This window comes from Ictidomys tridecemlineatus, chromosome 2, assembly GCF_052094955.1.
Source record: "Ictidomys tridecemlineatus isolate mIctTri1 chromosome 2, mIctTri1.hap1, whole genome shotgun sequence".
NCBI classification, from domain to species: domain Eukaryota; kingdom Metazoa; phylum Chordata; class Mammalia; order Rodentia; family Sciuridae; genus Ictidomys; species Ictidomys tridecemlineatus.
In genome coordinates, this window is record NC_135478.1 from 203,615,587 (window position 1) to 203,627,759 (window position 12,173).

A 12,173-nucleotide genomic window follows, 5' to 3' on the forward strand; every position below is an offset into this window, starting at 1 on the left:
TACTCAATGTAATATTAGTTCAGCTTTAAAGAAGAGTAAAATTATGGCATATATAAATTATTAGCATATGTAGCTTTGGAGAATATCATGCTAAGTGAAATAAGTCAATCCCATAAAATCAAAGGCTGAATGTTTTCTCTAATATGCAGATACTAATTCACAGTAAGGCAGGGGCACTAGGGAAGAATAGTGTTACCATCGATTAGGTAGAGGGAAGTGATGGGAGGGGAGGGGAGGGGATGTGGGTATAGGAAAAATAGTAGAATAAATAGACATTATTACTGTATATATATTTATGACTGCATGATCAATATGATTCTGCAACATTTACACTAAGAAAAATGAGAAATTATAACCCATAATCATATCATACACCATATCCATCTATGTATGATATATCAGAGTGCATACATTCATTCTACTGTCATGTATAACTATTTAAAACAAATTAAAACTTTTTTAAAAATAAATTTAAAAAAATGAAAGCCCCATTTGGTGCCTCTTGTTTTTTGCTACATAATCTGATCTAGTGGGGAGGATTAGAATTTTGTTTTGTTGTAGTTTATTGTTTTACATTCTGAATGTACTTGAAACTGTCTCATCCAACTTCTATGAATTCTCTGTGAAACTCTGTAGTAATGTTCACACCATCCTACAGCTATAATAGATTCAGCATTGCTACTTAAAATGGGAAGTGAACTAGCAGCACAAGCATTACCTGTAAGCCTATTTAACAGGCACAACTCAGGGTCCACCTCAGACCTACAGCTCAGATTTTGTATTTTAATAAGATTCTTAAGTGCTCTATACACACACCAAAGTATGAGAAGTGCTGCTCTACAGTGCTTTGCAATTTTTCAGAATGAGAGGAGCCATACTAAATAGTAAACAGAAGGTACTCAATTTGTACTTTGTGATTTTAGTATATGATTGAGGTAAATTTCACTGCCTATCATCCTCCCAGAGGAGAAATACTCTAGCTTTAATCTACATTACCCATCCCTTCCAGTAGAAAGCCACATAAGCACTGGGACTAATCCTAGATAAACAGTCTGAAAACTATCTATTTGTTTTCCAAAGGAACAAATCTCATAAAGATTGAGATACCGTGTAAATAACATCTGAATTTAATAATAACTATTATTATTATGAAAATTCTATAATAACAATAATAATAATTATTATTATTATAAAAGGCTGTCACAATTAAAGTCACCAATAATAATCAGCTACCATTTATGGAGTACTTAACAACCTGCATGCTGCACACTGTGATAAATACCTTACAAATACTTTAAACTTTAATGAGGGAGGCATTCCTAAAAGTCTTCCATGGATGAGGAAAATAAGACTTAGAAAAGGCAAGCAACTTGCCCCAAGTAAACAATCAGAAAATTACTACCCAAATTCTAGTGCCATTTAGTTATCTTAAACCTGAAAAATATAATAAATAAGTTTTCTAAAAGGCTTTAGAATCATTACAGTAGGCATTATTAAAATTTTTATAAAGAGAAAATTTGAAGAGAGAGTGCTCAAGTAGAGTAACTTTCTGTGAAAATCACAACGTAGGAAAAAATGCAATTTAATGCACACTTGTAATCCTAGCTACTCAGAGGATGAGGCAGGAGGATGGCAAGTTCAAGGCCAGCATGAGCAACTTAGGAAGACTCTGTCTCAAAATAAAATAATGAGAAAAAAAAAGGGTTGGGGACATAGCTCAGTGGTAGAGCACTTGTGTGAGCTCTGGGTTCAATCCCTAGAACCACACACAGAAACATACACAAATACAATTCAAAATCCCAAATTCCTAAACTATTCTTTTCCCTATTTACCATTATTTTTGAACTCATAATCTACATTTATATTTTCCAGAATTCATCTATAAACATTTCAAGGTTAATGAAGTTTTAAAAAGCTAATATACTACAAGTAGCATTTGTGGTAGCTTTGATAGTATTCAGAGTAGTTATTGCCTTCTACAAAGTTATTTACGTGAAAAAATGCAGAAAATAAATACTACTTAAGGCAGAAGTAAAGCATACATAGAAAACATGTACAAGAAAACTTGCTTATTTTACTTGCTCCCTTAAGTAACAATAGATACGCCTTCACTACAAAACCTGATTAGGGAAACTGAAATGCTTCCATATAGTAAAGAAAATGATAGAAAACAGCTATCAAAAACACGGGTAGCCTAAGGGGCATTTCTACATAAAGAAATCTCCAACCACCAGTGTAGAATTCCAAAGAATCCATTAGCTTTAAGGCAAAAATAATTTTAGAAGCTCTTGCTCCCTGGATAAAGAATAATAATAATGATGTCGACTACTGCATATTTTAATATATGACAATGTGTAAGTTCTCTATGTGCATTATTTCACTTAATCTTTACTATGGAAATCAGTACTACTATCATCTCCATTAATACCTTCACTGATTTAGGATATCCTTTGGTCACATAATTGGTAACTGATGGAGTAAGCTTAAAAATTGAAGTAGACTCTACTTGCTTTTAGCCACTAAGATATACTGTCTCTAAACCATAGGAATAGGACAAGGTTGCAAAGGTAGAATAGTTTGAAAGTACTGAAAACATTTAGAGTTCCAAAGGTCTTTTCTTCCACTGGCCTGAGGCAGAGGTCTGAAAGGTCATTTTGACTACTTATTGGGAACACCAGAACCCACTCTGTGAGTAAAGAGATTGAGTAACTGTCAGTTAATTTCTTATGACCTTAGAATCTTCATTTATAAAAGCAATCACAAACAAAACAAACCAACAAGAAGAAAATAATCACTAAGACTTCTCCCAACTCTAATAAATATCTATTCTATTGCCTTTCTTTGGGTATAAATTCCCCTTTTCCTTTGTACTTTAAATATGTTAATACACCTAAAAGTAGAGGTAGAAACACAAATTGATACAAATTGATTTTTTTCCTGAAAGAGAACCCTATACTCTGGAAGGAGATGTAATAATGAAAGAAAGCAAAACAAAAGGAAAAGACAAGAGAGAAATACACATATATATCTCACAGGTATACTTGTTTCTTATATTATGGACTTCTTATAAGTACTTCTTATATTATGGACTATTTTGGCAATAGCCTATTAAAAGTATTTTTTTTCTTTTTAACCTATGCCTTCCTGCCTCATATAACCTGCCCAATTTTTCTTAAACCAAATAAAGGAGGAATGAGAGTCATCAGTTACCAAATTCACCTACTTCTCAGTTTTGCCTGGTGTATATGAATATAGCAGTAGTGCTGAGCTTCCATGCAGCCTTGGGAATGGAGAGTTACCTTTGCTCAAAGTTCTTCTCCCCACTTAGGTTGGAATACTTCTACAAACGGATTAGGACAATTCCCCTGACATCTGTCCCTCCTCACGTGAAAGTACTGTTGCTCTGCAGGTTACAGTGTAAATGTCTGATCATCCTCAGAGAGCTCAACTCTATTCCCACAGAAGAGGTCCCCAGGAAACTGGCCACTCCCAAGAAACTCTCCAAGGCTCCAGGATGCAAACGCAGAAGTTGGGTTCCTGACGCAGCCTGAGACTTGTAAAGCCTCAAAAGGAATTCCCATAGTGGCCCCAAAGCATTAGCATAAGGCAGGACATGATTCCTCCTTAGAATTCATGGTTTTAAGAACTATCATGGGTCTCTGGGGGGGAAATCAATGGAACCATGGTATGAAACAAACGACCTGGGATATCTTAACACCCTCAACAGGAATGTAGATCCAAGAGAGGATCCCAAGGTGAAATTTCTCAGCACAACTTAAAAGAATTAATTTTGTATTGATAACAAAAGCAAACTCAAAACCAAATACAAGCACATTGTAAAACAAAACCAATTTTCCCAATTCTCTCTGATGCACCCATAACAACCACTTTTAAATTTCTTATAAAAAAGATGCTTAATTTTTAATTTCAGGAGCATTTTCCTTTGCTCTGAGTTCAGGCTTTAGTAGGAGAAAATTTAAGCAGAGGAGGCTTTATACTTATATCAAGAACATCATTTAAAATCCCAGTGCAAAATGATCTATCAAATTAAATGTCACTAAGAAGGATTCCTCCCCCTCTTAGTCATTTCGAAGAGCAGCAAAGATTTTTTACCACTCAGGCTAGAGGGACGCTCCAGGAGGACAACGCGGCTTGACTCCCCAGGCAGGTTGGTTGACGACAGCCAAACCCCCTCGCAAGCCGAGAAGCTCCCGGAGGATCTGCTCTACGTGTGGAACTTCCGTCCCGCGGGCTTCCTCAGTCTCCACTGGGGTCTTCATTTCTACTCCTGCTGTCCCCCGGCCTCGTCCCTGCCCCAGGACCTCACCCCATTCCCCGCCTCCCAAGGCACAGGCACCTGCCTATACCTGCTTCTCCTCGTCCTCAGTCACCGAAACTTGGCGAGGAGTGATGGACTTATTTCTGCTGCCGGGTTCCTGGGCCTCGGCCGTTACCGTGGCCTCCACTGCGGACATGGCTAGAAGCAAGGGGCTAGGGGATAAGTGGGGGGTCCTCCGGTCCTACGCTGTGCCTGAAGTCGCGAGGCCCAGAGAGCTCCCGCCACGAAATACGGAAGGCAGTCTGACCGCCGCTAGAGTCGCAAGAGGCCCCAAGGGACTGGCCGTGGCTTTGGCCACCACAACTCTGCCAACATAGCGCTGCTGCCGCCAGCCAGCGGAGCCAGGCACCTGCCAGCCAGGCAGTTGTTAACACAAGCCAGAGCGTTGCTAGGGGTGGGGCCGAAGGTGGAGGCGAAGGCTCCTACGGAAACCCAGAGAGCCAAACTACTCCAAAACGCAATCTGTTCCTCCACCCGCGAGGGATGAATTTGCAGGTGAGCGGGAGGGAGACCGGTGACAGAGACCTCGGTGCGTAGCGAGGAGGCAGAGGTACGTTCGGCACCGAGAATGTGTTTCATTCTTGACTGTTTGCTTGAGGCTCTGGGTGTGTGGTGGAGGGGCGGGCACTAGAAATGGGATGCGTTTGGGCGAAATGATGGACAGGTAGTTTTGAAAGCTGAGCAGTTTATCTCACCCCAGAAATATGACCAAATTTACCTAAATTTCCCAGAGAAGAAGAAATAAATTTTCTTCTGTCTTTAGTGGACCCAACGGTTAAACAAGGCTTTTGCATACAACGATAAGCTTTTGAGTCGATTTATTGAGTCTAGAGCGAGTTAACCTTTGAAGCTCTGCTTTTCTCACCTGCTATCAGCCCTCTGTTCTCATAGAATTGTTTTGAGGATTGAATGAGAAGGTAGTGTTTGTTAAATGGTGCTTGGCACATAATAAGCACCCAGTATGGTCAGGATTATCACTATCTTAACTATTACTATAATCTGTCCATTGTATCCTGAGTGATGATGCAAGTTTCAAAACTTGAATAGAAAACTGTTCATGATAATCATCAGTGTGACTTAACTTCAAACACTACGGCTTTGAAAATTAAAAAAAAAATTCTCTTAACTTTTTTTTTTTAAATCTCCAGAAAGTCTTCAAGATTTAAGTGTGTGTGTCTATATGTGTGTGTTTTTTCTTCTTGTATACATAATAAACTCAATGAAAATAAATGTTACTTCTTGTTACTTTTTTGGGCTTCTCTCTTCATTTTTAGACTTTTTTTTTTTTTTTTTTTTTTTTTGGTGGTGTGCTTCTGTGGATTGAACCCAGGGCCTTATAACATGCCAGGCAAGCACTCTATCAACTGTGCTATATTCCTAGCCCCTCTCCTCATTTTTAGAATGAACAAGTTGATCAGTTATTTCTAAGTTTGCTTCTGACTGAAACACTACATATCTGGCCAGAAAATGGAAATGGAAAGGGTTGGGGGGTGGCGGGTGGGGGTGCATCCTGGGGTTGTGCCTCAGAGATAGAGAGCTTGCCTAGAATGCCTGAGACACTGGGTTTGATCCTCAGTCTCACATAAAAATAAAATAAAGGTATTGTGTTCACCCACAACTAAAACTAAATGTTTAAAAAAATCGAAATGGAAAAAGTAGACTGAATATGGCAGCACGTGGTATAAATCACAGCTGAAGAAAACAAGTTTCTTTGAAGAATTACTAAGCAATATTGTTCCTATTTCTACACTCTGGTCTTCCACTTTCCTCATCCTCAGTCATTGCAAACTGCTTTGAAGTCACCACCACTTGTCAGTCTTAACACTTTTCTGTCCTCATCCTGCTGTTTGTCTGTAATGTTGTACATGTTCACTTCTCATCTCTTCTTGAAACACCCTTGCCTGCTGTTGCATATTCTTTTTATTTTCCTTTTGTCTTTCAGCTACTCATTAGAATCTTTAGAGCTACTCTCAGGCCTTGCACTTAGAGGCTATTTCACTAAGATTACTATCACTTGAAAAGTGCAAAGGGTATGTCTACTATTTTGTTCACATGATTTTAATTGCTGTTGAACAGTGTAAGTATACCAATTTAAAAAAAAGGCTGAAGCACAGTGGAATCCTGTGGAAATGGCACCCAAAAAAATAGAGCAGTGGACAGCTGACAGTTGGATCAGTTGCTTGTCCTTTTGGGCCATCTTGGCATCTCAGGATAAAGAAAGCAAGGAGAGATTGCAAAGAAATCTTTTTCACTTAAAGGAGAGTTTGTCTAGGAGATACCAATTGGCTTTTGTGTTCAGCAACAGCTGGGACTGATAAGGATTCTTAAACTTTAGTGACCCTGAAAAGTCAGACTTTACTTACCGGGCCTCACACTTTCCTAACTAATGGACAATGTGATATTTTGTGTTAACCAATTGTTTACAGACCTACATATTCATTTAGTCATATATCCAGAGTGCCAGTTTCCAATGCTTAGCATAACTCTTATGAACTCCCTCTTTTTAGCATTTATAAAGCCCTTACTTTTTCTCCTCACTGAATGGTGAAGTTCTTTATGGAGTGGGTTCCCTTATCTGGTAAGTTAATACACCCATCTTTGTAAAAAAAAATTTTTTTTGTTCTGGTGGTACATTTTAGTTATTGATAAATGAGAAGCTATAAGGATCACAGTTCTCAAATGCCCCATGTTGGGTCACCTTGATTTACTTGCAGTTTTCCAAGCGTGTTTAACTTCCTGACTTGCATTACTTTTTAATTATGTTGTACAGTCATCCTCCTGAATCCATGGGGTATTGGTTCCAGGTATCTGTCCACACCAAAATCTAAGGATGCTCAACTCCCTTATATAAATGGTATAGTATTTGCATATGACCTACACGTATCTGTCCCATGTGCTACATTACTTATAATATTGATGTAGGACAGAAGAGGTGGGACTAAAGAGAAATTCTCAGGAAGTAGGTTTATTTAAGCTGCAGAAGTCCAGAAGGGCTAATGCCTAGAAATCTCTGGACCCTGGATCTGGAAATTCTTTGAAATTTTTACTGGGGTAGTGGGTATTTACATAACAGCAGGTGGTTACATGTTGGGTATTCTTTGTTCCATATTATTAGGCTAGACAGAGGTTTCACAAGTTTTTTCCAAGGAAAACAGAGACAGTAACTTTCTGTACAAAAAATGTCTCTTTGAGACAGAGTCCATCATACCTTTTGTCTGCAAACTTGACATTTACAAGAAAAAGGAAGCTTCAAACCACAGTGAGCTCTCTGCAGAACACCTGTGAAATCCTAAATTGATACTTTGTAAAATCTTGCTGACAAGGATCTTAATTAAACTCCCTGGAGGAGATTATCTTACAAAGAGGGTCTCTTTGGTGGGCATACCTGGTGGTTGCATCAATAACTAATACTATTGTAAGTGTTATATGAACAGTTATTATAAGTATTGGTTAGGAAATGGTGACAAGGAAAAAAGTGTGTGCATGTTCAGTACAGACTTACTTTTTTTTTCTGAAAAATTTTGCTCAATGGTTGGTTAAAACCACTGATAACGAAACTTGCAGATGCTGAGAGCCAACTGTACCTATCACTATTCTCAAATGGCTAACTCCCTATGAGATTCACCTGACCTTTTCTAAGAAATCTATATCCTGGACTATGTGACTTTCTTTTTTTTTTTTTTTTTCATACTGACTACATACTTGATGGTATTTACTGATTTAGCAGCCCAGCCCCCTTTCTACTATTGAGATTCTTAAAAAAAAAAAAAAAACTATTGAGATTCCTAAAAGCAAGGAAGAATTGCTTAATCATATTTGCACCCAAACCCTTATGTCTCAGTGGCAGAATGCACACCTTGCATGTGTAAGGCATTGGGTTCTATCCTCAGCACTGTATAAAAATAAATAAAGGTATTGTGTTCATCTACAACTAAAAAAATATTTTTTAAATTAAATGTATGAGAATCATCTGAAGAACTAGTTTAAATAGACTCCTGAAATCCAGCTCCAGAATATCTGCTTCAGTCATCACTAAGTGTGGGGTGAAACACAAGGGTTTATAAGTTTCCAGGTGATGCTGACCAGACTTTGGGACTTTCTGGTCTTGATTATATTAGGTACTCAATAAATGTTCATTAAAGAGTTCAAGGATTATAAATTACTTTAGATCAATCTCAAGCATTTCACACGTTACCCAGAGTAAGGTAAATATTCTAGGTCCTTGCTACTCAAAAGGGTGTTCTTGGACTAAGTACCTGCATAGGTATTACTAAGCCTATTAAGAATGCAGAATTTGGAAATGGATAAAGAACAAGTGGTACATGTACACAACTGAATGGATGGAACTGGAGGCTATCATGCTAAGTGAAATAAGTCAATTCCCCCAAAAAAAACCAAAGGCCAAGTGTTCTCTCTGATATGTGAATGCTAACTAACACTAGGCAGGGGGAGAGAGGAGTGGAAGTTTACAGGATTGAACAAGAGAGAATGGGGGGAAGGAAGAAGGGTTGGGAATGGGAAAGAGAGTAGCATGAATTGGACATAACCTTCCTATATTCATATATGATAAATACACAACCAGTGTTAACTGCACATCGTGTACAATAAGAATGGGAATTATATTCCATGTATGTATGATATGTCAAAATATATTTTACTATCATGTATAATAAATAAATAAATAAAACTATTGGGATGGCAAAAAAAAAAAAAGTGCAGGATTTGGAGCCTTATGGTGAAGCTGCTGAATCAGAATTTCCTTTTTAATAAGAGCCTCAGGTAATTGGTATTCTCATCAGAATTTGAGAAGCACTGTGTGTGTTCATTATTATTATTTTGGAGTAGTTTTAACAGTTTACATAAAACTGACTTTCACTAATTAATTCCATTTGTGAATTTCTCATATCTTTTTTCCCCTTACTGATGATAACATTGGGTTTATTAAATTTTCTTCTTGGTAAGTGTACCAAACTTAAGCTTTTTTAAAAGCTTTCTCTGTTTAAATTAGTCGTGCAGACTTAATTTTAATTTTTACTCATTGATTGTTTTGTATGACACCAAAACACAGAATAAATGGGTGAAATGATTATTGAAATGGTAAATTAGTTCACCAAAATGGTAACATATTAGTAGAGAAACCCAGGAAAAGACTTACAGCTCAGAGAATAGGAATGCTTCAATCTGATAACAGTTCTGCAGAATTTAAGATATATTAAGAGACAAGTTGCAATTTTCTAGAAGCACATGTAGACAGAAAGTGCTGAGGGCCATTGCCAAGTAGGAATGACGCATCGAAACTTCCTTGCCAGCATACCCCATGTTGCTTAAAGGAAGGACTCCTGGAAATGGACTTGTCATTTGCTGTGACATTGCATGTATGTTTGAGAAAGGTGACCCTGCTCAAAGACCAGGGTGGATCCAGGTTTAGGGTGTATCCTGCAGGTTTTAGGAAGTATCCTGCTCCTTGGGTTTAGGGAGGGCATTCCCGGTTTAGGACAATCTGGGTTTGGGCAGTTCCAGGTTTAAGGTTATTCCTGCTGGGAATAGGGCATATCCTGCTGCCTGAGTTCCCTTTGAGTTCTCTTGGAATTCAGAACGTTTTTGGGATTAAAAGCCTGGTGGAGTACGTGAATTTGGCAGACAGAACCTGAATTTCCCCCAGAACGTGTTTGTAGAGGGCCAGTGTGAGTTCGGGAATAAAGAGTTGCTGTTTGACTCTACAGTGCTGTGAGTGACTCGTGATTTTGTGCCCAGCCAAGACTGCAGCAAGAAAGATTAAATTGAAGACATAATATATTGACCAACACATAATTTTTACTTTTTAAATTTGTTTTTACTTGTCAATAGACCTTTATTTTATTTATTTATATGCAATGCTGAGAATTGAACCCACTGCCTCACACAGCTAGGCAAGCACTCTGCCACTGAGCCACAATTCCAGACCCAATTTTTACTTTTAAAAATAACAATGAAAGCAAAATATATTTTAAAATGAGTGTAATACTAACGTAGTTTTTATTATTTTTTTGTTCTGAATTTTTTCTTGTTTGAACTCTAGGTTAGTAATGTTTAGTAAAATTGAATTCATTAGCATAAATTAAGAGCATTTCTAAAAAGTGTTTTAGATTACATATGAATTGGTAGTCTCTAAACTAATGCCTGTGAAATGTTCAAGTAAATCTTATTCCTTAAGGTAATTAATTTTCAATAAAAAATTTTTGTAGCACATATAAAATATAATTATAGTCTTAGGTTAGCTTTAGGAAAATTATGTTAGAAGAAGAAACATATACAAAGCTGCAACTTAATCTACTTCAGTGTTATAAGCAATCTTTTAAGTTGACTTTTACAGAAAGAAGACCTAATAAATAAATAAATTTCCTCTTTCCAACAGAATCATTAATGTAAATTCAAGAATAGTAACCATGTGGAACAGAAAATGAAAATAAAAGAACAGTCACACTTGAAGTCAACCTCTCTAATGAAAAGTATACCAGCAATAATCCAAATTGCAAGTGATTTTTAAGTGGAAGCTGGAAAAACCATTCATGTTTAGTGAAAAAACTAAACAAATGGAAAAAACTAAACTTGTGGGAAGTACCCACAAGATAGAATTGCCTTTGTTGTGGAGCAGGATTAATCAAATTTATTCCAAAAACATTATTTGGGTTCTGTAACTAACTTGACTTGTTCTGAATTCATGGACCTGTAATTATTTGCTGTGGTGGCTGTGACTAATACCACCTAATGGGTGGTTTAAACAGAAAATTATTTCCTTACATTTCTGGATCAAAATTTTCAGCAGTTTCATTTTGAAACTATCTCTTCTTGCCTTGTGTCTTCTCCTTTTTTCTTCACATGGTCTTCCCTCTGTGCATGTCTGTATGCTAATCTCATAAGGATACTAGTCCTATTGGATTAGGGTCCACCCATAAGACCTCATCTTATCTTAATTACCTCTTTAAAGTCCACATTTCCAAATACAGTGGTATTCTTTAAAGTTCTGTTTTAAGATTCAACATTTGAATTTTGGGGGACACAATTTAACCCATAGTGGATCCCAACATCCTTTATAGATTAAAATTTGAGTTCTTATAATAAACATTGGATTTAGGAATAGAATACATTTTGTTACGTCAATACAGGAATTCTTGACAAAGGACCCACTGAAATTTCTCACAGTAGTGATAAATTAATATTCTGACTAAATGATTTATCAATACATATTTGATCATTGTGGATATGTCCTTAGGGATTGCAAACAACTCTGGATGTTGAACTTACTGGGTCCTGTGCCTGATTTTTTCACAATCATCATTGACTTCTTGCTTTACCATCCAATGAAATAATCCACTTTTACCAGCCTAGGTAAAAGCCTGCCATGAACACACAAGAAATATAGGTGTTCCTGAGCTACTCATGGATTTGTAGCAAGTTTAGTTAACTCCTTGGTCATTTGGGATATTTTCCTGAAGTTCTTATGAACCACTAAACTTTGGAACAGCCCATCTGGAAGAAATTAAGGGAGAATTTATCTAATATATTCATTATGTACGTGCTATACCTCTTTGATCAAAGTTCATCCCTCAAATAGGGTTGTAAGATTTAGCAAAAAAGAAAAAATACTTATAACATAGTAAAAAGTTATTCATTGTTTGCAATCCAAATTTAACTGAAAGGCCTGTATTTTATGTGGTAATCCTGCCATCAAGACTAACACATGTTTTCAGGCAGAACCTCCACAGGCCCTATGCAACAAGCTGGTGGGTTTCTCCCCATGCTGCAGCAAACAGAACTCAACATAAAGCAGTGTGGTGGTGATGGTGGTGATGGT

The 12,173-nt window shown here is 37.1% G+C and overlaps 1 protein-coding gene and 1 long non-coding RNA gene across 3 annotated transcripts in view; one reads left to right on the plus strand and one right to left on the minus strand.

The window, feature by feature from the left end:
- The window catches only part of Cfap69 (cilia and flagella associated protein 69), a 68,342-nt gene extending 63,597 nt beyond the window's left edge, over positions 1-4,745 (minus strand). The window contains exon 1 of one of the 2 annotated variants that reach the window (XM_040291473.2): positions 4,368-4,745. In XM_040291473.2, the coding sequence (XP_040147407.1) occupies positions 4,368-4,475 (108 nt within the window). In that variant the 5' untranslated portion in view covers positions 4,476-4,745. The remainder of the gene's footprint in view (positions 1-4,367) is intronic. The other variant, XM_005334684.4, reaches the window with a different exon arrangement.
- LOC144375447 (uncharacterized) lies at positions 4,677-5,584 on the plus strand. The gene is made up of 2 exons (XR_013435309.1): positions 4,677-4,889; positions 5,488-5,584. It is a non-coding gene; the product is annotated as an uncharacterized LOC144375447 (long non-coding RNA).
- The last annotated feature ends 6,589 nt before the right edge of the window (positions 5,585-12,173 follow it).